This window comes from Acomys minous, assembly GCF_964271855.1.
Source record: "Acomys minous genome assembly, chromosome: 2".
NCBI lineage: Eukaryota > Metazoa > Chordata > Mammalia > Rodentia > Muridae > Acomys > Acomys minous.
In genome coordinates, this window is record NC_140484.1 from 139,419,967 (window position 1) to 139,446,066 (window position 26,100).

Below are 26,100 nucleotides of genomic sequence, written 5' to 3' on the forward strand. Positions count from 1 at the left end.
TAATACTGACTGTCAACATGTCAGGATATATATTACCCAGGAGGCAAGCCTCTGGGTACACCTGTGACAAAGTGTCTTGATTAGGTTAACTAAGGCAGGAAGTCCATTTTAAAGATAGATGGCACCATTCCTTGGGCTTGGGTCACACTCCCCATAAAAAAGAGAAAGCGAGCTGAACACCAGCAATCACTGCAAGAGAGTACACCTGGACACGGAAGGGACTGAGCAGGCTTTTATTAAATCCTCCAGGCTGCACGCAGTCGGGGAAGAGAGTGTAGCCCCAGGGAGGGTGACAGAAGTGAGCTTTATAGAGGACAGGACAGAAGTAAGCTTGAGGTTAGCTGGCCACACCCTGGTTGTCTACAGAAAGAACATTTTCCAAAAAAGGGCCTGGGAGCATGACATCTAATACAGCCTGGTGCAAATTTTTGAATGCAGAACCATCACTGTCTTGTAAGGAACTCATTGGTGGACTGAGACAAAATGGCGTCACCAATGTTAAGCCCTATCAATCATTGTTCTCTGCCTCCTGATTTTGGATGCAACATAAACAGCTACTTCAAACGCCTGTTGTCACGACTTCCCAGTACCCTGGAACTGTGAGCCACAGTAGCCCCTTTCTAAGTATTTTATCACAGCAACAGGAAAAGAAAGACACAATCAATAATCACTCTACAACACTGATAAAAGAAACTAAAGAAAACTGAAATAAATGTGTAGCTATCCTATGTTCATGAATTCAAAAGTCCAATACGTTTCCCCCTTTTTTTTTAAAGATTTATTTATTTATTATTTATACAATACTCTGCCTGAATGTATGCCTGCACGCCAGAAGAAGGCACCAGATCTCATTATAGATGGTTGTGAGCCACCATTTGGTTGCTGGGAATTGAACTCAGGACCTTTGGAAAAACAGACAGTGCTCTTAACCTGTGAGCCATCTCTCCAGTCCCCAATACTTGTGTGTGTGTGTGTGTGTGTGTGTGATGTACAGGTAACTGTGGAGGCCCAGAGAAGACAGTAGTGAGCTGCTCAGTGTGGGTGCTGGGAAGCAAACTCAGGTCCACTGGAAGGCCAGCAAACCTTTTTAATCACTGGGATTTCTCTCTAACCCTCCTGTACTGTTAAAACTGCAGTTCTCCCCAAACTGGTCTAAAAATGCAACTCAATCCCCATCAGAATCTCAAAAGTCTTTATGAAGGACTTAATATATTTTTTGAAATATAAATGACCTAGAACATCAAAACAACTTTGAAAGCACAGAACATATATACTATGCTGTACACTACGTTCTGTACTTACACTTCTCAATTTCTAGACTTAACCATAAGCCTATAATAAGCAAGAGAATACATACATACATACATGCGTACATATGTACATATATACAGATAGATCAATGGAACAAAATGGAAAGACTAAAAATTAACTCCTATATACTTATAGTCAACTGACTTTTGACAAAAGTACAAACGCCATCTGTCTACCTTCTGTGAGGAAATGTCAACAGTCTACAGACATGATGCATGGACACTTGCTAGCAAGGTATGATGAAGGAGGTGGCTGTTTTGCTCAGAGGACCACACTTCACCATGCCCCACCCCCTCACACACACAAAGGAAAATAAGGGCTAGGGATATAGCACTTGACTAGTATGCACATGGCCCTGGGCATTTTAATCCCCAACACTGAAAAAAGAAAAAAAGAAAACGAAAAACAGAATAGACTGTGAGAAAATTTTATAAACCATACATCCAATAAAGGTTCCTATGCTTAGAATTTGAACTCTTAGCCAGGCATGGTGGCGCACGCCTGAAATCCTAGCCCTCGGGAGGCAGGGGCAGGTGGATCTCTGTGCGTTCAAGGCCAGCCTGGTCTACAAGGCAAATCCAGGATAGCCAAGGCTACACAGAGAAACCCTGTGGGGGGGGGGGCGGGCGAGAGGAAGAATTTGAACTCATTAATCAATAATATTAAGAATGGAGAAACTGGACCACAAATGCTAGCTTGTTTCCCCCAATTTTATTTGGGCCCCTACAGAAGTATTATTCATCCCAAATCAGCCAGAAGAAACCTTAAGAGAATGACACCATATTTCCCTTAAGGGGGGTTGGGTAGGTTTTTGGTTGCTTTCTTGAGCTATAGATGTTTATTTTTATTGGGAGTTGGTTCTAAGTTACTACTGGTCTTATTCAGATAATAAATAAGGGATGTCTCTCTTTTCCTTTATCTTCCTTTCTTAGGTTTGGAGATAGTGGTTGAAAAGAAAGAAGGGGGAATATAGAAATATATAGGGCAAAACGTAGATTATTAAATCTGCTCCTCAACTTAATGCCTTAATTGTTACTCACAAGGTTATTTTTAACTCACTGGTATAGAACTTTGTATATTGATGCAAAATAAGTTTAATATTGATACACTGGTATAGAATTCAAATTTATGGTTTTTCTTCACAAGCCAAGCGTGATGGCGCACGCCTTTGATCCCAGCATTTGGGAGGCAGAGGCAGGGGGATCACTGTGAGTTCAAAGGCAGCCTGGTCTACAAAGTGAGTTCAGGAGAGCCAAGGCTAACAGAGAGAGACCCTGACTCAAAAAAGCCAAAAAATAAAATAAATAAATAAAAGATTATTCTTCATACACATTATATATATTTCTACTCTAATATGAGGTATTGTACCCATACAACACAACTATAAAACAAGGTTTACTTCCACTACTTTGAAAGTGTTATTGCAGGCTGCTAGGATAATTAAGTAATACAAGTTAATTGTTAGTTGATCAAATCATGGTTATGTCAATTACTAGTCTATTTTTATCACAAGAATATAATCCGAGGTTTAACAGATAGATATGATTCTATAGATAGATAAGGTCTTCAAAAACCTCAGAGACCTACAGAATATGGTATTTAAAGTTGTTTTTATTATTTTAAAAGATTCACCGACAATGAGACAGGTTAACTCCTGGCAACACCCAGCCTACCTCAAAGAAGATGATGAGCATCAATGAACCTCCTTATGGAGATGGCTTAAAATGTGGCAAATGAGACACTGGGCAAAATGTCCTCATTTCTGCCACAGACAGAATTATGCCTAAAAATGAGCAAGCTTGGATACAGGCAGAGTCAACAGCCAAACTCTGCCAAGACAGAGTAATCAAGTCCTCAATAGTTCCTGCCTCACAAATATGTCTGTCAGATATATTGGGCCAGAGGGCTGAAGATGATGCTTCAATGTTATAGAGAGTTTTGGGTGACTGTTCAGGCAGCAGTCTGTCTCTGTCATTTTCTCATTTTGGAAGCTGCTAACCTGCACTTCCTGTCTACTCAGATAATTAATCTTATTCCTTCTCAAATCTCTGATGGGGTTGAAGACTAGATAGCTTAGTTTTACAATTAAGCTTAGTTGTTTAGGGGCTAAGATGTTTCTAGGTCTAGATAGATGTTTTAAGTTGATACAGATGAGATATGATAGATATTGACTTACATTCAGATTTTTAGACGCACCAAGACGGGAAAGATGTTTCTTCAAGGTTGCCAAATACAAATAGCCAAAACACTATGAATGCAACATTTACATAATTCCTGATTGTTTCACGGTTCTTCTTGCTATAGGTTTTATATATATATATATATGCGCAATAATATAAATGTATATGTGAAAAAGAATGGATAAAGATCTGGGTGTGGTGGTGCATGCCTTTAATCCCAGCACTCAGGAAGCAGATGCAGGTGGATTGCTGTGAGTTCGAGGCCAACCTGGTTTACAAAGTGAGTTCAGGACAGCCAGTATTACACACATAGAAACCCTGTCTCAGGGGGGGAAATGGACAAAGAATTTGAACAGCTACTTCAGCAAAGAAGAAACAGGAACCGCTAGGAATGACAAGAAGAGGTCTACAGCAGCACCCATCACCATGGAAATGCTGACGCCCCAGAGTGGCTGCTTCACACACAGCACAATACAGGACTCCAATAAAAAAAATGCTAGAGCAGGTGAGGAAAAACTATCAGTTATGGGAATGTAAAACTGTATTTTGAATAATAGTTTGCCAATTCTTATAATAAAACATCTATTTATAATACTCTCAAAAATTTCACTTCAGAGTATCTGCTCAAGAGAAGTGAAAATGTCTATAGACCCTTTTTTTTCAAGTTGAAAAAAAATCTTTATTGTATAGAAATACATACATACATACATATATATATATATATATATATATATATATATATATATAAAATCCTCCCAAAGATGCTATTCTCTCATTTTCCATCTTCTTCCTCCTCCTCTTCAATGCCTCTGATATAAAGGACATTATTACACCTTATCAGAACTTCGCCCAGATGTCCAGACAATGCCCCATCTATGTATTCTTCTGTATTCGCAAGCTGCATGTTCATGTAGCCATCCACAGAGACCAGGTAGCCCTTGGACTCCATTCCCCACGTAAGTTTTACCATAACTGGCTTTCCTGTCAGTCCACTGAGAAAAGGCTTGGGACTGAGGGGTAAACTCATCCCGAACACCCTTGAACACCCTTGAGCGCTGCACCCCACTAGCTGCCGACCCGACGCTGCTGGCTCCTTGTGACTGGAGCAGTTGCCGCAAACCGGAAGGGCCCATCGGTAGGAGAAAAATCTATCTATAGACTCTTATAAGCTATTATCAGAATAGTCCTCTAACTGGAAATAAGTCCAAGTGATGAATAAACAAACAAAATACAGTATATTCATATAGTAAAATATTATTTATCCATAAAAAATGAAGTACTGATATATACAACTCAGATGACCCTCAAAGTAATCTAAGTGAAAGAGACCAGTACAAAGGTCACATGTATGAGTCTATTTATAGGAATTGCTAGAAAAAGGCAAAGTTATGAAGACGGCAATCAGAACAGTGGTTACTTAGGTCCTGAAGTAGGAGTGAGAATCTATGGTAAGTGGTGAAAGCTAAACTACTTTTTATTCTTTGTGTGTGTGTGTGTGTGTGAGAGAGAGAGAGAGAGAGAGAGAGAGAGAGAGAGAGAGAGAGAGAGAGAGAGAATGTGGTACATGTATGCCAAGGAACATGCATGGAGGTCATAAATCACACTTTTGGGAATTGGTTCTCACCTTCCACATACTTCAAGCTAGCTAGCTAGTCTAGGAGTTCTAGCCAAATTTCCTGTCTTCACCTCCTGTCACTTTAGGAGGGCAGAGTTAACAGATGCACACCACAGATTCTGGCGTTTTACACAGATGCAGGGATCTCAGGTATCAGGCAGTTAGCCTTGTAGGGCAAACGGTTCCCCTGCGCCTTTCTCCCAAATCGCTTCCCAGGCCCAACACATCATTTTCAGTTCATTAAAATAATCCAAAGCGGGGCTGTGGTGATACTGGTAAAACTTTGAGACTTCACCAAAATTCACTGAATTGTATACTTAAAACAGGTGAATGCGTGGCTAATCAAGCCCATCCACTGACACTTCCTTTACGTCCTGTGAGGGACTCACCCCCACTGAGCAGTGGGCCTTTCTCCCCGTTCACACCCTGCGGCTCACCAAGGAGTGTTGCTGTGTGCGGAGGGAGCGCTCAGACTTGGGGCTTCCGCCATAACGCAGCGGTGTTAGGATGAACTGACCCATTTCTTACTTTAAAGTGATGTGACTAGCAGGTCTAGATCCCAAGAGGAAGAGACTGAAGGGCCAGCCTGGTCTACATAGTGAGTTCCAGCCCTGCCAAAGCTACACGGTGAGACTGTCTCAAAGAAATCAAAACTCGCAAACAAAATTGTGTCAATCTGTGCTTCCAAGGGAGTCATGGGAAGCTGCAGGGAGGGGGATGAGACACTTTCACACACTCCTCTGGCATCCACTAACCAATCTGGGCGGAAAACGCCTGCCATCCCCAGATGTCCAGCGGTCCCCACACCCACAGCCCTAAGGCCTCTGTCTGGCCTCCAACCCCAGCCTGGAGCGCTCTTTCTGACAGAACGCCCATTTTCCCAGCCCTACCTCTTCAGTCGTGTTGTTCGGCTAGCCTCATCACCTCCTCAAGCAAAAGTAGTTCTGGAGTAGCGAGGACCCCTGAACGTAGAACGAAAGAGCTGCTGCAGGCACCTACTCTCACAACTTTTTTTTCTTTTAGCGCAACAAACCACGGGATTCACACTGACGCGGCGCCGCGGGAAAGACCTCGAACCACTAGCACCACTCTGCATCCCTGGCTGGTAAGGTCCGGGACCACGTGCCCCTCGAGCCAGGCCCCGCCCGCCTCCGGGCCCCGCCCGCCTCTGGTCCCGCCCACCTCCAGGCCCCGCCCACGGCGCTCAGCAGTTTGCCCGGCAACTGGCGGGAACACAGAAGGCGTGTCCGGGAAAGCGCTGAGCGCATGCGCCTGGAGAAGCTGGGGGCCTGGTGAGGGGTCGTACCCTGGGCCCGGGAGGTGGAAGTGTAAGGGGCTGGGGTCCTGCCTTCTAGTCCCCGGCTTGGAGTGCGCGATGCGGGTGAAGCGGGAGTTGGGGTCTCTGGGGAAGCTCCCGCCAGGATCCGGGCCTGGGTGTGGCTGACGTGCCGGTGTCTGTGTGTGTATGTCCAGGAAGACATGGAGTACTGTCTGGCGGCCGCGGCGCTGAACGGGGTGGACCGGCGCTCGCTGCAGCGTTCGGCTCGGCTGGGGCGGGAAGTGCTGGAGCGTGCCAAGAGGAGGGCAGTGGACTGGCAATCTCCAGAGCGATCCAGAAGCACCGTGGGGGTCCTTTACCCCCAGGGTCCCTACCAGGAACGATGGTGTGCCCCTGATCCCCAGCGCCTCCTAGGGGAGGTGAGGACGGGAGGTGGGGGAGTCTGTATTCATTCTCGGCCTCCACTGTGTGGGAAGGAACCTCCCGAGGCCAAAAGATGAAACATATCCAAACATATCCAGGCAAAGTGTGGAAAAGTCCTTTGGAAACTGTTCTGACACCTTTTTTTTTTTTTTAAACATAAGGTTCCATGTAGCCCAGTCTAGCCTTGAATTTGTGCGATCGCCTCAATACTAGTATTTAACAGGGGTTGTGCACCAGTATGGTGTGACCAATTCTTTTTGAGTAACAAAAGAATAGTGTTCTGTTTACTTTGAAAATATAATTTCTTGCCAGGCGTGGTGGCGCACGCCTTTAATCGCAGCACTGGTGAGGCAAAGGCAGGTGGATCGCTGTGAGTTCGAGGTCAACCTCTACAAAGTGAGTCCAGGACAGCCAAGGCTACAGAGAAACCCTGTCTTCAGAAACCAAAAATATATAATATAATATAATATAATATAATATAATATAATATAATATAATTTCTTGCGGGGCGTGGTGGTACACACCATAAATCTCAGCACCCAGGAGGCAGAAGCAGACCGATCTCTGAGTTCGAGGTTATCCTGGTCTACATAGCAAGTCTCAAGCCAGCTAGGGTTACTTAGTGAGACACCGTCTAAAATAAATAAATACAATTCTTAGTGGTGCTGTAACTTGGGAGATAGGGGCTGAGGATCAGGTAAAAGAACCAGCCTCATGTACATGAGACCTTGTCTCAAAAACCCCAAACAACAATAATAGTTCTTTTCTACTGCGTTAAGTGAAGCCAGCCAACAAAGTATGTTAGTTCCTGGATAAACTGCATGTCTAGTTTACTGAGTTAAGAATTCTTTCTCATCTCGAGTCGTCTGACCAATTCCAGCTTGCAGAAGCTTTCCTGAAAGTGAAAAGGGCTAGTTCTCAAGTGATGTCCTTCTCCAGTAGGAAATGCAGCTTTCACCTATGCCTTGCCGTTTACTCAAATAGAGAGAAGAAAAGCGCCCAACCCTTACTGCTTCCTTCAGAACAATGGCTGAATTCATGGACTATACTTCAAGCCAGTGTGGGGTAAGTTGCTGTGCCCCATCTGTGCTTGGGAAAACCCAGCACTCCTCTGTCCCCGCACCTACAGGCCTTCATGAGCGGATTGCAATCCATTAATGAAGCCAGGTGGCAAATACAAGTTAGGATTCACCCCACAAGTATGTATTTCTAAATCTAGTTGTTGTTGAGGAGACAGCAGTAAACAAGCCAGAAAGGGGCTTCGTCCACATTGAGTTTTCAGTTGTTTTGCTTATTTGCTGAAATCCACAGTTAAGTCTGACTTGAGGATGTTTACTTTTCCCTTTCAAATGAAGTTAGAATCTTCAGGATCATGCCAGAGTTATTTTGCTTTCAAAACGTGTTGAATCAAGCCTGAAAGTTAGGTCTTTTTGTTTTTTTGAGACGGGGTTTCTGTGTAGCCTTGCCTGTCCTGAAACTCACTCTGTAGACCAGGCTGGCCTTGAACTCAAAGCCTGCCTCTGCCCCCTGAGTGCTGGGATTAAAGGCATGAGCCACCACCCATATGTTAGTATGTTGGGTCTTAGCCTTCAAGGTTTGTTTCTAGTTCGTAGTGAATATACCAATGGTTTCATAAACAGTTGGTGACAGAGATGACCACGTGAAACAGGTACAGATGGGTGCTTTGTGTTTGTGTTTTTGTTTTTTTCCAGACAGGGTTTCTCTCTGTAGCCCTGACTCTCCTGGACTCACTTTGTAGACCAGGCTGGCCTCAAACTCACAGCAATCTGCCTGCCTCTGCCTCCCTGAGTGCTGGGATTACAGGTGTGTACCACTGAGCCCGGCAAGGTGTATGGTTTTTTTAATGGCAGGAACTGCTTCCCAAGAATCAAACCATGTTCTGTGAGTTTCAGCTAGCCTGTTAGTCACTCTTACGCCTTACCCAGGGCACGTGACCGCAGCAGTGAGAAGTTGAGAATGCGCTTCTGGCCGTGACATCCCTCCATTGTGTTCTTCAGCTTCCCAGGGTAAAGTTCAGATTTCTAGAGTCCCAGACTTCTTTGGTTTCCACTGAGAGATCAATAGTAAATTCTCACAACACCGTGCAGTATGCATTCACTGAAATGAGTAAACAGATTTTAAGTTCTATTGAGGTTGAGAGAATGTTAAAGGCAGACCAGCCAACCCTGAAGAAAAGAAAGCCCAGGCTCTGTGTCCTTGAAGATCACACCAGGCTTTACATGTGAGTGGCCTGGCTTTAACTGTAATGGTGTGTGACTGAGATGGAAAATAACTGTTTTTGCTGCTTTCAGGCTTTGGATGTTAAGATCCCCCGAACTGCCAGTCTTTCTGTTTTGTTGGAGATAAGCTCTGGAGTAGCCCAGGCTAGCCTCAGATTTGCCACTTACATAAATCTAGCCTTGAACATTTGACCTCCCTGTTTCTACTTTCCCAGTGTAGGGATTGTGGGCATCCACTGCCGTATATACCCACCTTCTGTCTTTAGCTTCCCAGAGTAGGACTTCAACCAACACGATGTTAGCATTTGTCCTAAGGTGGTTACAGAGCACTCTGTAACCTCAGCTCTACCACAAAACGGTTAACTTAGACACTCTGTTCGAGGTTCAGTCAAAGGAATAATAATAGTCTTTGAGGCTTAGCAAACTGCTGTTCTTCACTGAGGTCCTCAGCTGTGTCGCCCTTCAATCCTGTTGCAGATGGCGCCTCAGAAATTCTCGGCCTTTTGAAGATTTAGAAAACTGTTCCGGGTTTGACTCCACAATTTCAAAACAGACCTTAAAATATCATAGGTCTGGGTGCTGAGTTCTCTCCCCGGCGTCTCATTCCTCATCACGTTCTTTTGTCGCTGCCCCTGCAGTATGTTCCAAACAAGCCTGTGATGTCTTTATTACTCATAGTCAAGGGCAAATCTAAGGTTAACTTGGAAGAGGAAGAAGAAAAATGTGGCTTTGCTGATCTTTTGAGCTATTCCTAAACTAGAGTCCTCTCTCCCTCCACTCCCCTGGGGGAAATCCTGGGGGAAAAGGACACATGGCTTTAGGTTTGTGTTTTGTAGCCTTCTGTGTTTCTTCAGCTTAAGGAAATGATTCCGTTCTTCCCTCATCCTTGTCTGAGCCCCTGGAAAGTAAACAAAGATCGTTGCTCCCTCTCTGTCGGGGAGGAAATGAAAGGGTGTGTGTGGACTGGATATTGAAGCAAGGCGGTAAAACCTTTACCCAGGCAGAGAATGGGTCCCTGTTACCTATATTTAGTTGGTCAGAGTTCTTGCCCTACAGAGGCAGCAGGTGGCAGCAAAGCTGTTCCCTTGCGGTAGCCGGCTCAGGCTTCGGCCTGTGGGAAGGGCAGGTAATCTACCTTTTTTCTCCTGCTTCCTTTCTTAACCTTACTGTGCACAAGTATCAGAGAGTCTGGAAACTTACCCAGGGTATTTCAATGCTCTGTCATATTACTTCTCTAGAAATACTACTCATCTGTTCCAGAGGAAGGAGGGGCGACCCATGTCTACCGTTACCACAGAAGGAAGCCTCCAGACTTACGCGCGTGCTCAGACTCAGGGGACAGGCAAGAACAAGTATGTCTCTGTTGTTCTGCAGGTGCCTGCAGCCTCTCAAGGTTGAGACGCTGACTTGGAAGTCCCTGTGGGGTTCTGTGTCATCAGATGCCTGTATGACTCAGCATTACAGTGCTCAGTAGACATGTGTCACTTCACAGCCTCAGGACTTCCAGAAATAGGAGTTTGTCTAAAGCATAAGATTATTTTATGACATAAGATATATCTAGGATTTTCTGTTGATCCATCCTGGGCTGTGGAGGTTTTGGCCAGGCTTAAGAACCACATATTCTTGTGTATAGCTAGGAATACAAAAGAGAATTGTTCTTTTAAAGGTTTTATTTTTAAGCCAGGTGTGGTGGCCCTTATGGGACTTAAACGCAAGTTTCCATATTCCAAAGCCCATGTAAGGAAAACATGTGACTAAAAATAGCTCTAAATGTACGGAACAGATCAGTAATAACAGATGATAAATGAGAAAAGGCATAGGAAAAAATCTTAATAAGATAAAAGAAAATGCTTTCTTAAGGCCACAGCTTAGGTCCTAATCAAAATTTGTCTTGACAGAGAAATTGCAGAGGAGAGACATCTGTTGGTCCAGGAAGCATCTACCAAACATCAGAGCATTCTCAAGAGGCATCCTGGCCTGTGAGTACAGCACTGCAGTGTGCTGGGCCTCAGCACCTTTCTATAAGCCTGCTGACCTGCTCCATAGTGGGCTCTATTTGTACGGGCTCTACAGCGCCTTCAAATTGGGAGGGTTACACTTGAGGGTCCACATGATTTCAGTTTGATGCGGAGTGCTGCTTTCTTGGTGTCCTTTCCTTCACTGGAGGTTTGGGGGATGCTCATGTGTACCTCAGCTCATAGCTGTGGTTGGAAGGAATGTCAAGTATTCACAGCTCACTTCCTGGGCTCAGCTGGGCTGCCATTGGCTCCTGCTAGAATTCCACCATCTGTTGAAGCAGCAGGCGGGCCTGACCTTTTGCTTGTAAAATGCAGCCATTGCTGAAATTCCAGAATGTGTACATGTGGTGACACCAGGTTCCAAAACATCTGAAATGTTTCTGTGGGGGAAAAAAAATAGAAGTAGATACGAGCTTTTCACTTTCAGGACCAAAGAGTAAGTAGTCTATGATCCTGGAGAGTTTGTTTGGGACTTGGAAGAGCTGGAATTCTGAGGAAAGGAACTTGGACACATGGATGCAATAAATCCCTTTTTTGTTTGTATACAGTTTGTTACTAGCCAGGATTCAGATTATTCTAGAGCTATTAGTAGCTAAAAAATTCTACTCTGGTACAAATTCAAGCTGTCAGGCCTGAGCGTCTCCATTGGGTGCTGCTCTTGGTAATTCTGCTTGGCCTGTTGTTCCAGTGTGAGACATGGATTTTTTTTCTTTTAAATGTGTGAGTGTTTGCATGTATGTGTACCTCATGTGTGCCTGGTACTCTCAGAAACCAGAAGAGGGTGTCAGGTTCCCTAGAACTGGACTTACAGGGTTTTGTAAGCCACCATCCTCTACAAGAGCAACAAATATGTGCTCTTAACTACTGAAACATCTCTGCAGCCTTTCACACACATGCATACTTAGCTCACTGCTGCCATGTATGGAGGTGAATGGAGCATAGCCTCGCCTGTGACTCTGAGGCCCCTGGATATTTACACAGTTGACCTCTCACAAACAGTCCTGTCGTTGCTTCCTTCCTCACGGCTGTTAAATGGTGTTAGACCTTCAAAGTGGTAAAAGAAAGATAACATAAAGTAGATTTTGAAGCTGTTGACCTCAAATCTGTCTGCAAGGCAAAGTGGAGTGAAAGTATAAATATTTCCATTTATTTCTGCTATAGAATTAGCTGGCTAGTAGTATCCTTAGTCTCCAGTGTACAATGTAATAGCTGCCTTTGGTTCTTTCCAAGTGTTGAGCAGACGTGAAGTAGCAACCCAAATACACTTTTTTCTCTTTGAGGCAGGATCACTCTATGTAGCCCTGGCTGGCCTGAAACTTACTTGGTAGACCAGGCTGGCCTTAACCTCACAGAGATCTGCCTACCTCTTCCTCCCGAGTGCTGTGATTAAAGGTGTGTGCCACCACACACAGCTCAACCCAGATGCACTTTGACTCTTCTTACCTGCTCTCTCCTGGCTTGTGTCTTTGCCTTTTGCCATGTGAACAAAGGCCCACCCCCTGCCAGGGCACCTGCCCCGAGCCACATCCCAGCCAGGTAGGAAGTCTAGCCTTGGAGGATAGTTTGGACTAGTTCAGCTCTGAACACCGTCCCATCAGCTCCGGCCCATCTTCCAAGTAAGTGCTTCAGCGACCGAGGTCATCTGTCCATGTTATTAGCTTTGGGAGAGAAACAGTGCCTCATCTTCTGAAGGAGTCTAGCCAAACAGTCTCGAAACTTCCACCAACCTTGCCAGTCTCTATGCACAGGAGCCATTTTCTACTTTCCCTTCACGTGCCTTCTACTTCACCTAGTGGGCGCTGCTGCTGCTGCTGCTGCTCCTCCTCCTCCTCCTCTTCCTCCTCTTCCTCCTTTTTTCTTTCTTGGACTTGTGAAGTCAGGGTCTTTCTCTTTCTATGTAACCCTGGCTGTCCTGGAACTCTCTATGTAAACCAGGCTGGCCTCAAAGTCACAGAGGTCCGCCTACCTCGGCCTCCACAGTGCTGGAATTAAAGATGCGAGCAACCATAACTGGGGGAGGGGTCGGTCTTTTTATAGTTCAGCATGCTCCTATAGCACTTTGTCACTTACAAAGTTTTCACACGCTTGCTTGTGACGTAGGTACTCTCACAGATTTAGAAACAAGGCAATGAGCATAAAGGCTGTGAGTCATCAAAACAGCAGTGCTGTCATATGACCAAGCTGAGTCTTGAGAACAGGACCCCACAGCTGCACACCTGCCCCACCTCTGGCTCACAGAGGCAGCCTGGTGGAGATGATGAAGTGGTCCTGGATCATCCTTAAACCGCCTTACCTGTCTTCCTTCCAGGCTGAGAACATCTCTAAGGACCTCTACATAGAAGTGTACCCAGGGACCTATTCCGTCACCGTGGGCTCAAACGCCTTAACCAGGAAGACTCACGTGGTTGCAGTTGGCTCGGGGCAAAGTGTGGACTTGGTCTTCCCCATGTGATGTTGACCGTTTTTTTAAGTAGCAAGAAGAATAAAACCACCTTATAATGTCTTAATAATGATACATTGATTCTGGTTTTAATGAACTGGAGTCTATCTCTTTCAAGATCATTTTAACTTGAAATTGTAGAAGTTCCCATCCTTCTGTGCCTGAAAACAATAATGTAATGGTGCTGCCTGAACAGCTTCTATTACTGGCTTTCCAAATAAGTATTAATTGTGATAATAAAGGGAGAGATTTGGAAATAAGAAGAATTCATTTTATTGGTATTAAAAAGAAAAACAAACAAACAGCGTTCCCCGTGTGCAGCAGTAGGCGTTATGAGAAGACAGCAGAGATGGGATGCGTTTGCCCAAAGCAGTGGGCACACCTTGTCCCTTCTGTGAATAGCTGTCCGGGCAGCTCACCAGGCCCCTGGCAGGGAGCTCAGCGCAGGACCACAGTCTCCTGAACCCATCACGATAGGTTCCTGTGAATGCTGCTCACATGCAGGAGATCTCAGGGAAGCAGTTGCCGTTAGCCACTCTTGCTGCCCCTGCTCAGCCTCCTCCTGTTGGAAGCTTTGCCAGCCACTCCTTAGAACCAACCCCTTTTCAGGCGTTCACTTCATTATCCTTTAACTTCTTGTAAGAGAAAAATCTTAAATCCTACGCATACTGTAATTTTAAAGATTTTTTAAGATGAGACAGAATTTCACACTGTAGTAGCAGAGCAGCCTAGGCTGACTCCAGACTTCAAACGGTCCTCCTGCCTCAGCTTCCTGAATCTTGGGATGGACAGGTATAAGCCACAATGCCTCGTTTGCTTTTTAAGACTGTTTTTTATGTGTGTAAGTATTTTGCTTGAGTGTGTGTATGCCTGGTACCCATGAAGGCCAGAAGATGGTTGTGAGTTGTGAGTGCTGGCACCAAACCTGGGTGCTCTGCAAGAATAACAAATGCTCTTATCCAACGAGTCATCTCCAGCCGCCCCCCCCCCTTTTTTTTTTTTTTTTTTTTTTTTTTTTGGTTTTCTGAGGCAGGGTCTCTCTTGTAGCTTTGTAGACCAGGCTGGCCTCGAACTCACAGAGATCCACCTGCCTCTGCCTCCCGAGTGCTAGGATTAAAGACATGTGCTACTACTTCCCATCTTTCCAGCCCCAATTTCTAAAATGATGTGTATTGTTATGGATTTGTGCACACTAGTGTGAGTGTAAGTATGCTCAGATTCCAGAAGGGGCGGGGAATCTGATCCCATGGAGCTGGAGTTACAGGTGATTGTGAACTGCCTGACTTTGGGTGCTGGGAACATTTTAATAGGGATCTTTGCCCATATTCCTGGAAGTCTGGGATGAACTTTGTAGGTCCTCTAAGCCTTCTGGCATATGCAGAACAGAGGGTATGTGTGGTTTTCTGGAAAAGAGTCATGGTATTCTCAACAGACATCCTCAAACAGACTATGACCCCAGAAATGGCTACTTAAGGAGTTCCTCCAATGCCCTGCCCAGACATTCTGCTTTTTTTTAATACAGGGTTTCTCTCTGTAGCCTTGGCTGTCCTGGACTCACTTTGTAGACCAGGCTGGCCTCGAACTCACAGCAATGCACCTGCCTCTGCCTCCCCAGTGCTGGGATCCAAACATTCTGCTTTTTACCCAGATGCTCAGGGCTCTTCTTCTAAGGGAAGTTTTCCTCTGGTTGTCCCAAGGCTTTGACTTCCTCGTTGTATGTGTTCGGCTTCCGGTTGAGTCTGCCATGTTTTCATGTTGGTGGCTTTCAGGGCCAGCGCCTGGGTAGTACCCACTACTGCAGTTTACACTCTGTCCTGTTGGCGGCCCTTATCTTTTTTCTTATTGTGGCAACGTCTTCTTCCTAAACCGAAGATCAGTTAGTGGGGCTGATGCTGGAGACAACAGTAAATAACACAGCCTTTTTTTTCTAGCTCAGTGTCCGTGTCAGGGAAAGCATAAAGCCACGTTTGGAGGGCAGAGGGTCTCTGGAACTTGACAGATTGATATTGAGTGCTGTCTGATAGGGTGCTGGGACTTAGTGCTGATTAAATACCAATTGTATTTAGAAGTCAAACAGTACATTTCCTTACAAGGATGCAAAGCTGGAAAGGAAAAAGCTCTGTCACCTGCTGTTGTCTCCAGCCCCGGCTAACACGTGGCTTTTTGTACATGGGTCATCTTTGCCCCTTGACTATGACAGGCAGTACCACATCTGATGGTGGCTCCCACCTATAATCCTAGGATTCTAGAACAGGCTAGTCTGAGCTACATAACCAGACCCCGTCAAAACTACTGAGACAATAAAAAAAGCAGGGGATGGGACTTCCTGGGAACAGATCTAAAACGGAAGCACTATCTGGGGATGGCTCTTTCCCCACCCCGCATCTAGAACATTCTCTGTGTCGATTTAGAATATTCCTGATGATGCTCCATGGGCCAGCTTCAGAAATTAATCTTTTCCTGGACTGCAACAAAACACTCAGGACCCAAAAGATATATTTTTCTTCTTTATAAATACATATTTTTTGAAGGTTCATTTTAAGCCCAGCAGTGGTGGCACACACCTTTAATCTCAGCACTTATGAGGCAGAGGCAGATAGCTCTCTAAGTTTGAGAACCCCTGGTCTACATCAACGTTCCAGAACATCTAGGACTATAGAGGGACACTCAGCCTTGGAAAGGGAGTAAATTTTTATTTATGTATATGTGTGTATATCTGTGTGTAGGTTCAGCTTTTCTTTCTCCAGGCTGTGCCAAACAGGAGGTAGTGGAGGTCAAGAAAGAGTCAGCAGCTGGCCGTGGTGGCACATGCCTTTAATCCCAGCACTCAGGGAGGCAGAGACAAATGGATCTCATAAGTTCGAGGCCAGCCTGGTCTACAAAGTGAGTCCAGAACAGCCAGGGCTACACAGAGAAACCCTGTCTTGAAAACTAAAAAACAACAACAACAACAAAAACCAAAAAAAGAGAGCATGAATATTGGATTTTGAAACCATTCTCTTTGCACTGTCACTTGGTGGGAAAAGGACTGGAAACAGCTGTTTCCAAGAAGTCGCTGCCAAGAATTGACCTAGTAAAACCTGGAGAACCATTTTAACAGAAGTTCCAGACCTTTACATTGAGACCAGAGATGGATTCTTGTCTTTCTAATTATTTCTCTGCCATAGGTGAAAGAAATGTCCCCAACTTTGGAAGCCAGAGAAATTCCCAAACCCCTCATGTAAAATACAGCTGCAGGGGGCTAGAGAGATGCCTCAAAGGTTAAGAGCACTTACTGCTCTTCCTGAGGACTTAAATTCAATTCCCAGCACCCACATGGTGAGTCACAACAGTCTGCGACTCCACCCCCAGGTGAATCCGATGCCCTTTTCTGCCCTCTGAGGGCGCTGCATACATGGGATAGAGGTGCAGGCAAAACACCCATACCCTCTTACCAAGAGAGGGTTCCTCTGTGTAACCCTGGTTGTCCTGGAACTCGCTCTATAGACCAGGCTAGCCTCAAACTCAGAGATCTGCCTGTGTCTACCTCCAGAGTGCTAGGATCAAAGGCGGTCATTCGCTGCTGCCACCAGCACTACCGCCCAGCTTTTGGTGGTGGTGGTGGTAGTGGTGGTAAAAGGAGGAAAAAAAAAAAAAATATATATATATATATATATATATATATATATATATATATATATATATATATATATATATATATATATATATATGGCCTTAGTAGATCTGCCCCGACTCCTATCTCCTATGGGGACTAGAGGAGTCACCCAAGAAAGTAGAAACAAGATCTCAACTTCCTGTGGAAAGAATGAACGGTTGACAGGCTGAATAGCCCTTCCGGCTAAGCAGCTGCTCTAGGAACAAGCCAGTGGCTTCAAACGACGACAACTTGTAGTGGGTCTTACTTTGCAGTGCTTTGCAGTGCCTCGTGTGCCTTAAGCCCTCAGCGCTGGTATTCTTAGTTCTCAGAGCACAGTACATCCGACCACGGGTCCCTACTCAGTGGATGAGTGACAACAGGCCATGCTTTTCCAGGCCACCTACCTCATGCAGCTCTGTCACCTCACCTAGGCTTCTGCTATCCCTGTGCAATTTGATGGGAATTTTGATAGGCCAGGTATGAGGCAGGAAATGACAAACGTCTCCAGCCTACCAAGGTGAGCTCCATAGTCCTCAGATCGAGGGGAAGCTAGGGGTGGCCATTCCCAAGAGACCCATGCAGCCCCCCCCCCCCAGCCCCTGCCTGGCAAGCTAGTGCCACACCCCCGGTATAACATACCTGGCTTTCCAGGGGGTGGCTCGGGCCCACTTCTCCTCCAGTATCTCCACTCAGGCTGCCAGGGGCTGCACTGCCGCAGAGACTTCTCAGAAAAGATGGGGTCCGTGTTGACTGCCCTGCTTACCATCTGTCTCTGGGACAGTCCCATCTCCAGATGACTCTCTGAATTCTCTTCCGAGGAGGAGGAAGAGGAAGACATACTGTAGTTGAACCCTGGTACTGTCGCCTCTTTAGGACCTTGTAGGGGCAAAAGTTGAGCTGTGGCCTTCACCTCTGGCTCTGGGAGTTTTCTGGTTGTGAGCTCTGCGGTAGGCCTAGGTAGAGGCCACCAGCTAGGCTCCAGCAAAGGGCAGCTGCCCTGATGGAGAAGCTGGCAGCAGGCGCGGGAGAGGCAGAGAGGATGCCTGTGTGTGCTGCATCCACTGTTGGGCCCCAGATGAGAGCAGTGAGGTCCCCAGGGGCAAGAACTGCGGCAGCCCCTGCTGTGAGGTGTTTGTAGTCTCTCCACAGCCTTCTTCCAGACAGTGGGGGGCACCCACCTGACCCTGTCCAGAGGCACCTTAGTTGTCTTGCCATTCCAGAAGTGAACAGTGATTTCTTCTTCTTTAGATGCTGAGAACAGAAATGGGAGACTTTTTTTTTTAAACTCCAGGTTCTTTGGAATCCCCAAAGCCAATCCTCAGCCCCACCTCTCTGCTCTTCCAGGATCTTCGTGTGCCACTGTGCCCAGAGAGCCTGTGGGAATGTCCCCCTCCCCCATGCCACACAGACCATCAGTCTGGAGGTTTTCCTGCCACCTCCCTGCCATTTCATCTAAAGAGGCCCTGGTTTTCTTTCTTCTTTGGGGGGGGGGAGGTTGAGACAGGGTTTCTCTGTGTAGCCTTGGCTGTCCTGGACTTACTTGGTAGACCAGGCTGGCCTCAAACTCACAGCAATCCTCTGCCTCCCGAGTGGAGTACTGGGATTAAAGGCGTGCGCCACTACGCCCAGCTGGGCCCTGGTTTTCATTCGGAACCAAAACGCAGCCTCAGCAGAAGCTGTGCTGATTAGCTGTGGCACGGGGATGGGCAGTGCCTGGAGGACCTGAGAGCTGGGAAGTGAGTCTCCCGTGACTCCACCCCACACGTAATGATGCTGTTGTTGCTTTGAGTTTTCGAGGCAGATCTCAACGTGTAGCTCTGACCGCCAGCTTCAGATTCATGGCCCTCCTGCCCAGTGAGTGCTGGGATCACAGACACGTGACATCCCCCAGCTCATGCTCACACTATGGTTTAGGTGACCAACATACATGTGCTAGTTTCAGGTTGTTTCTCTTGGTTTCATTTTCGCCCTTTCTGGTTTCTTGTTATTGTTTTGTTTCCTAAATATTTTTTTTATTAATTTTTGTTCTATGTGGATAAGTGTTTTGTCTGACTGTATGTGTGCTACATTCATACATGGTGCCCAGGGAGGCCAGAAGAGGGTGTTTGATCCCCTGGGATTGCAATTACAGAAGGATATAAGCACCCATAGGTGCTGGGAACTGACCTGGGTCCTTTGCAGGGACAGCAAGTGCTGTTAACTACTGAGCCATCTCTCCAGCCCTCACTTTTTTTTTTTAAACTCTTAGTGCTTTGGCTGCCTTCAAACTTATGGTAATCCTCCCAGCTCAGCATCCTAAGTATTAGCTTTACAGGCACAAGCCACCAAGCCAGCATGTGTGCCTAAAACCATAGCCTGGAAGATAGGACTGGCTCAGCCACTGCTGCAGGGTAAAGCCTCCAGGTAAGGTGTAAGGGTTCTTTTTTGCTGTGGCTCTGAGGCCCCTGAGCTCTGACCCCGGAAGTACTTCTCCCCACCATGACACACCTCCCCCAGGGTCACAATAGTTTCTTTACCTCTTTGGCCTTTTTGTTTCTTCGAGCCCAAGAGAACAGTGCCTGGGCCATATTGCTTTTGCTCTGGTTCCCAGAGTGCCAGCACCTTGTCACCCAGTTGCAGTGAGTGTGGCCTGGATGGTGAAAACTGAATGACATCTTCTGGAAAGACCACCCTCCTCTGTGGGGCTGGCAGCTTTAGGCCTGTGACAAGGGGAGCCTCAAATTCCACAACCAGGGCCCCCCGCCTCTCCAACTGTGGGAAAGAAAACAGAGTAAGATTCAGGGCTAGGGAGATGGTTCAGTAATTAAGAGCACTGGCTGCCCTCGGAGAGGACCAGAATTTGGTACCCAGCACACACATGGAGGCTCACACCCATCCACAATTCCAGTTCCAGGGCATCTGACACCCTCCTCTGGCCTCTGTTGCCGCCAGGCACATACATGCTATACATAAATACATATAGGCTATCTTAGTTACTTTTCTAATGTTTTGGCAATACACCACCACCAGGGCAATTTATAAAAGAAAAGTGTTTTGGGCTCACAGTTTCCAAGGGTTAGAGCCCATGGCCATCATGGTGGGAAGCATGGCGGCAGGCAGGCAGGCAGGTGCTGAAGCAGTAACTGAGAGCTCCCGTATTGCTCCACAGGCACAAGGCAGAAAGAGCTGAGAATGGTATAGGCTTTGGAAACCTCAAGCCCCGCCCCCCCATGGCTCACTTCCAACAAGGCCATATCTTCTACTCTTTCCCAGACAGTTCCACCAACTAAGGACCAAGCATTCAAATATATGAGTCTGGGAGTTGGGGGGGGGGGTTGGGGGGAAGTCATTCTCATTCAAACTGCCACACAGACAAAGTATTCATACGTATAAAATAAATATTAAAAAAAAAAAATTAGAGCCGGGCGGTGGTGGCATGTCTTTAATCCTAGCACTCAGAAGGCAGAGGCAGGTGGATCCCTATGAGTTCAAGGCCAGCCTGGTCTACAAAGCAGTCCAGGACAGCCAAGGCTACACAGAGAAATAAATAAATACAACAGAGGAATTGAGTATGCTAATGTCTACTCAGCCAGGGAGGCTAAGGCAGGAGAATTACTTTGAGTTTGGGGCAGCTGGGGCTTCATACAATGTTCCAGGCCATGCTGAGCTACATATCAAGTACCAGGGCAGCTGAGGCTACAGACTGAGGCCCTGTTTAAAAACAAACAGAGGGGGCTGGAGAGATGACTCAGTGGTTAAGAGCACTCATTGCTCTTACAGAGGTCCTGAGTTCAATTCCCAGTACCACATGGTGGCTCACAACCATCTATAATGTGATCGGATGCATACTATATACATAATAAATTTAAATTTTTTTAAATAATAAAAAAATAAAAATAAAAAGATGGGGCAAACAAGATGGCTCAGTGGCAAAAGTGCTTGCAGCCAAACCAGACTCCCTGAGTTCAATTCCCAGGACCCACAACAGGGAGAACTGACTCCCACACTCTTCCTCTGACTTTCACCCACATGCCATGGCACATGTACACACATGAGCACACTCACCTACATGGAACCACAGTCACAAAGTCAGACTCTAAAAGAAAAGTACACTACTGGAGCTAGGAATATAGCAGAGAGCAGACCTGGTGTGACTAAGAACCCAGGTTCAATCCTTGCCACTATATAAACCAAGCGTGCTGGTGCAGCCTATAATCACAGCACTTGAGAGGCAGAGGAGCAGAAATTCAAAGTTCAAGGTATCCTGGAATACATGAGGTCCTGGGTCAAAAAAAATTAAAACTTGGGATTCTAGAGGTCAGTGGTCCCGAGCACTTGCTACTCTTGCAGAGCCCCCAGCCTTGGTCCCCAGTTTCCACAGGGCAGCTCACAAGTGTTTGTAACTCCATTTCCAGGGGGATTCTCATGTCCTCTTCTGGCCTCTGTTGGCATTACATGCACAAGGTACACTTACATTCATGCAGACAACACACACACACACACACACACACACACACAAACTCATTTTAAAAAGAGAAGTCCAGGGGCTAGAGGGATGCCTCAGTGACTAAGAGCACTGACTTCTCTCCAAGAGGACCTGGGTTCCATTCCCAGCACCCACATGGCAGCTCACAACTGTCTGTAACTACAGGATCTGATAACCACAGACGTATATGCAGGCAAAACATCAATGCACATAAAGTAAAGGTTACAAAAGAAAGAGAGAGAGAGAAGTCCACACTCAGGAGGCAGAGGCAGGTGGATCTCTGTGAGTTCGAAGGCCAGCCTGGTCTACAAAGCAAGTCCAGGACAGCCTTGTCTTGAAAAACCAAAGAGGAGGGGGAGGGGGAGGAGGAGGAGGAGGAGGAGGAGGAGGAGGAGGAAGAGGAAGCCCAAAAGTATGTTGCCACTGTCAGAGCCCAGGCCTGACTCCTGGCATTTCAGGAACAAGATTTTGTATGAGACAAGTGTGCTGGCACTTGTGAGAGAGACAAGTGTCTTTCTCTCAGGCTCAGGCCCATCATTCAGCACTGAATCTCCCTGAACAACAAATGTACGTTCTTCTCGCTGTTAAGGCTGAACTGTGTTGCCCTTCTGCAGGTTACCATAGTCAAGCCTGGTACCCCAGCATTCGAGCTCCCTTCAGGAATCAGGCCATTGCAGGTAGTTAAGATGAGGTCACAGTGAATATGGCAGACTAATGTCTTTATACCAAGAAGAAATTTGAGGGGCTGGAGAGATGGCTCAGTGCTTAAGCACACTTCCTGGTTTTGTTTTTTTTTTTTTAGAGGACCTGGGTTCAAATCCCAGCACCCACATCAGGCAGCTCACAATCACCTGTAGGCCTGCTTCAGGAGATCCAATGCCCTCTTCTGGAAACACACATGCACATAAATAAACAATATTTGGGGAAAAGAGGGAGTTTGAATAGATAATATTCAGGGGCAAAGCCATATTAAGTTGAAGGCAGAGATCAAGGTGATGCAAGCTAAGGGTCCCAAGAGTTTGAACAAATACCGGACACTATAAGACAGGAGGGACACAGGCTCTCCCTCGTAGCCCTTAGAGCTAACCTTGAAAGGCTTGACTTAGAGCCTCAAAACACGGGAGGCGATAGGTTTCTGTCACTTAAGCTGCTTGCTATGCGGCACTGCACCACATAACCCTAGCAACTGAGCTGTGTGTGTTCCAAAGTTTGGTTTCTTGCAGCAAAGCCACCCAGAGGAGCGAATGGGGAGAAGCACTTGCCTCTGGAACAGCCTTTATCTGAGCCAGATAATAAAAGGCATCCGGTTCCCTTCTGGCCAGGACCCAGGGGCCAGGGCCATCTTCAACACTTCCCAGCCAGCTAAGCCCCTGCCATGGCCTATCAACAGTGTGGAAACACGGGTGACAAGAGGGACACCTGGGAAAAGCAAATGAAATCAAGGGTGAACACAAAGCCCAAAAAGCATCAGTTAGGACCATAGAAGTGGCTCAGAGGGTAAATGCGCCTGCCACCAAGCCTGACGATCTGAGTTCAATCCCCAGACCCCACATTATGGGAGGGAACGCTGACTGCCATGGGTTGTTCTCTGACTGCCACATGTGAGTTATGATGTGTGCCCACCCAGATAAATACATCAATGTAAAATAAAATAATAAAGACAGAAACATGCCTCGGGCTGATCTGAGGAGACTCGCTCATAATGAGGATGATAAAGGTGTGTGCAACAAAAATCCAGGGAGACGGTGGCAATCTATGACTTCCTGTAAGATTTGCTGAACTTCGTTGGACTGGACCATTGTATCACAGTAACCAGAATGAAATGAGCTTGGATTCTGGGCTGGGACACTTGGCTCCAGCGGTCAGAAGGATTTGGAAGCAGAGAGGAGTTCATGAAAGGGCTGAGGGGATGTGGAAGGCGAGGCCAACTCTGGGACGTGGGTGGCAGGGCTCTCTGGCCTGGAGCAGTAGCAGAAAGAGGGATTTGGCCTTTGAGTTTTTTGTTTGGTTGTTTAGTTGGTTTGGTTTGTTTTTGTTTGTTTGTTTGTTTGTTTTTGTTTTTGTTTTGAGATAGGACTTTTCTTTGTAGCCCTGGCTGTCCTGGAACACTCTTTGTAGACCAGGCTGGCCTCAAACTCAAAGATCTGCCTGCCTGTGTCAGAATTAAAATGCAGGGATTAAAGGCCTGCAGCACCACCACCCAGATTGTTTTTTTAACTCAAATATTTATTTTTACTTTCTGAAGTGTGCGTGTTCTGATTCCCTGGAGCTGGAGTTACAGGTGTCTGTGAGCCACCTGATGTAGATGCTAGAAACTGAACTCTGGTCTTCTGTGAGAGCAGTAGGCACTCCTGGGTTTTGTTTGTTTTGTTTTTCAAGACAGAGTTTGCCTATGTAATAGCCCTGGCTGTCCTGGAACTCTCTTTTTAGACTAGGCTGGTCTTGAACTTGAACTCACAGAGACTGGCTTGCCTTTGCCTCCAAGTACTAGGATGAAAGGCATTCACCATCACACCTAACTGTAATATGCACTCTTTTTTTTTTTTTTTTAGTTTTTCAAAACAGGGTTCCTCTGTGTAGCCTTGGCTGTCCTGGATTCACTTTGTAGACCAGGCTGGCCTCGAACTCACAGCAATCTGCCTGCCTCTGCCTCCCTAGTGCTGGGATTAAAGGCATATGCCACCACAACCAGCTGTTAATATGCACTCTGAACTGCAGAGTAATCTCTCCAGCCCAATAGGGCCTGGGTTTTTGAAAAAGCTGTTTTCTAGGGAAATCTGAATATAAAAATGCTTAACTCGGCCTTGAACAAGGTGGTCCAAACAAATGAAGAACTTGAACAACAGACTGGAGAAATGGCTTGGTGACTAGGAGCCTAGTGGCTCTTACAGAGGACCAGGATTTAGTTTCCAGTACCAACATGGCTGCTGACAATTTTCTGTAACTCCAGTCCAAGAAGATCCACTGCCCTCTTCTGGCCTCCTTGGGTATTGTATGCAGTGCACAAACCTATGCAGGTGGAAAAACTCATACACTTAAAATAAATTTAAAAAAAAATTAAGTTGAGCATTTGGGCTGGCATGCCCCTGTTCTAGGCAGACTGGTCCCTAGAACTTTCTATAGGCTGAAGTTCCTCTGTCCTCTCATACCCACACTGTAGGGAGCTGACTGAAGATGCTATTCTGGGAACTCCCATGCATTTGAGGACATTCAAGTATCATTAGGACCAGGGACAGAGGAGAAAGGAGGGAGAGGGTACAAAGGCTGGTACCTGGTGAATGTGCAGTGCGTGGACTGCCAGGGTACTTGCGTGGCAAAGGGACAGGTGAAGGACAGGTCCCGGAGTGGCACAGCACCATCCAGGTCAGCGGCTTTCAGGGTTGTGGCTGCACTGCAGTATTTGGGCAGAGGCATCTCAGGCCCGGTAGAGAGCTGCATGGCCTTCAGAGCACACACCTGGAGCAGACACAGGCACCACAGCTGTAGCCTCGGCCCATCAGAGGACAAACCTGGAGCAAGCACAGGCACCACAGCTGTAGCCTCGGCCCATCAGAGCACAAACCTGGAGCAGACACAGGCACCACAGCTGTAGCCTTGGCCCATCAGAGGACAAACCTGGAGCAAACACAGGCATCACAGCTGTAGCCTTGGCCCATCAGAGCACAAACCTGGAGCAAACACAGGCACCACAGCTGTAGCCTCAGCCCATCAGAGCACAAACCTGGAGCAAGCACAGGCACCACAGCTGTAGCCTCGGCCCATCAGAGGACATACCCCAGGGTTCCCACACACCCAGAGTCTCCCCTTTGGAGTACCTATCTCAGAACATCCTTCAGAAACTAGGGAGGACGGAAGAACTTAAGCTAGAAGCTTAAAGAAAGCCTACTTTAATTGTCCCTCAGAAGCCGTGTGCTCTAGCCTGTTACCTCTCCAGAGAGGGGCCATGGGAAACACCTGGTAGCTCAGCTACCCTTGGGTTTTCTTACCTCCATCCTCCTCCTCAGTGCTGGACTCCTGGGGCATACCCGTTCTCTTTCCACATCCTGCCATGACCAACTGACCCCCACAAAAGCCACCAACTCCCTCCTAACCTGGTAGCCTACAGTCCTAACTCAGGGCTATCTAAGGGCCACCCAAGACTTCTTTGGGTCTAACCGGGCATGGTGGCGCACGCCTTTAAATCCCAGCACTCGGGAGGCAGAGGCAGGTGGATCTCTGTGAGTTCGAGGCCAGCCTGGTCTACAGAGTGAGTCCGGGACAGCCAGGTCTACACAGAGAAACCCTGTCTCAAAAAACAAAAACAAAAACAAACAAAAAAAAACTTCTTAGGATCTACCCCTACCCAAAGCCACAGGTCTGACCCCAAAGGGACTTACCTAAAACCCCAAATCCGGCCTAGACCTTGGTCTTGCCCCAGGCTCAGCCCCATCTGACAGCTTATGGCCTTGGCTCAACAATCTTGGTTGCCAAGCAGGTTGCCATGGACGAGCCA

The 26,100-nt window shown here is 46.7% G+C and overlaps 4 protein-coding genes across 10 annotated transcripts in view; 1 reads left to right on the forward strand and 3 right to left on the reverse strand.

The window, feature by feature from the left end:
• DENND2B (DENN domain containing 2B) overlaps window positions 1-6,188 on the reverse strand; it is a 185,560-nt gene extending 179,372 nt beyond the window's left edge. For both annotated transcript variants that reach the window (XM_084772510.1, XM_084772507.1), the window contains exon 1: window positions 5,997-6,188. The gene's annotated coding sequence lies outside the window, so the exon portion shown is untranslated. The remainder of the gene's footprint in view (window positions 1-5,996) is intronic.
• LOC311578702 (small nuclear ribonucleoprotein F-like) lies at window positions 4,264-4,518 on the reverse strand (the record flags this gene model as incomplete). Its single annotated transcript, XM_084748738.1, has 1 exon — window positions 4,264-4,518. The coding sequence occupies one exon, from the start codon at window positions 4,516-4,518 to the stop codon at window positions 4,264-4,266; it is 255 nt and encodes an 84-aa protein (XP_084604864.1).
• An 84-nt stretch (window positions 6,189-6,272) lies between the features above and the next one.
• AKIP1 (A-kinase interacting protein 1) lies at window positions 6,273-13,772 on the forward strand. Of its 3 annotated transcripts, none has more exons than XM_084753830.1 (6): window positions 6,273-6,398; window positions 6,580-6,804; window positions 7,793-7,873; window positions 10,287-10,400; window positions 10,947-11,027; window positions 13,375-13,772. In XM_084753830.1, exons 2-6 carry the CDS (start codon window positions 6,586-6,588, stop codon window positions 13,516-13,518), a joined length of 639 nt encoding a protein of 212 aa, XP_084609956.1. In that variant the 5' UTR covers window positions 6,273-6,398; window positions 6,580-6,585; the 3' UTR covers window positions 13,519-13,772. The 3 variants fall into 3 exon arrangements, with proteins under 3 accessions (XP_084609956.1, XP_084609957.1, XP_084609955.1); XM_084753831.1 differs by having other exon boundaries at window positions 6,311-6,434; XM_084753829.1 differs by having other exon boundaries at window positions 6,349-6,487.
• Window positions 13,773-14,624: 852 nt separating this feature from the next.
• Window positions 14,625-26,053, reverse strand: LOC311592890 (uncharacterized protein C11orf16 homolog). 4 transcript variants are annotated; one of them, XM_084773741.1, is made up of 6 exons: window positions 25,985-26,053; window positions 24,880-25,064; window positions 22,871-23,027; window positions 19,660-19,894; window positions 17,783-18,394; window positions 14,625-15,367 (listed from the first exon to the last, which is right to left on the reverse strand). In XM_084773741.1, the coding sequence occupies exons 2-6, from the start codon at window positions 25,044-25,046 to the stop codon at window positions 15,309-15,311; spliced, it is 1,230 nt and encodes a 409-aa protein (XP_084629867.1). In that variant the 5' UTR covers window positions 25,047-25,064; window positions 25,985-26,053; the 3' UTR covers window positions 14,625-15,308. The 4 variants fall into 4 exon arrangements, with proteins under 4 accessions (XP_084629867.1, XP_084629866.1, XP_084629868.1 ...); XM_084773740.1 differs by having other exon boundaries at window positions 24,880-25,117; window positions 25,985-26,037; XM_084773742.1 differs by lacking the exon at window positions 24,880-25,064 and adding an exon at window positions 25,065-25,117 and having other exon boundaries at window positions 25,985-26,027.
• Between the last annotated feature and the right edge of the window lie 47 nt (window positions 26,054-26,100).

Coding starts and splice junctions, on each gene's coding strand:
- AKIP1 (XM_084753829.1), top strand. Junction 7,874..10,286: donor ATACTTCAAGCCAGTGTGGG/GTAAGTTGCTGT, acceptor TTACTTCTCTAG/AAATACTACTCATCTGTTCC. Junction 10,401..10,946: donor CAGGGGACAGGCAAGAACAA/GTATGTCTCTGT, acceptor TTGTCTTGACAG/AGAAATTGCAGAGGAGAGAC.
- LOC311592890 (XM_084773739.1), bottom strand. Junction 19,895..22,870: donor AGATAAAGGCTGTTCCAGAG/GCAAGTGCTTCT, acceptor TCTTTCCCACAG/TTGGAGAGGCGGGGGGCCCT. Junction 18,395..19,659: donor GAAACAAAAAGGCCAAAGAG/GTAAAGAAACTA, acceptor TTCTGTTCTCAG/CATCTAAAGAAGAAGAAATC.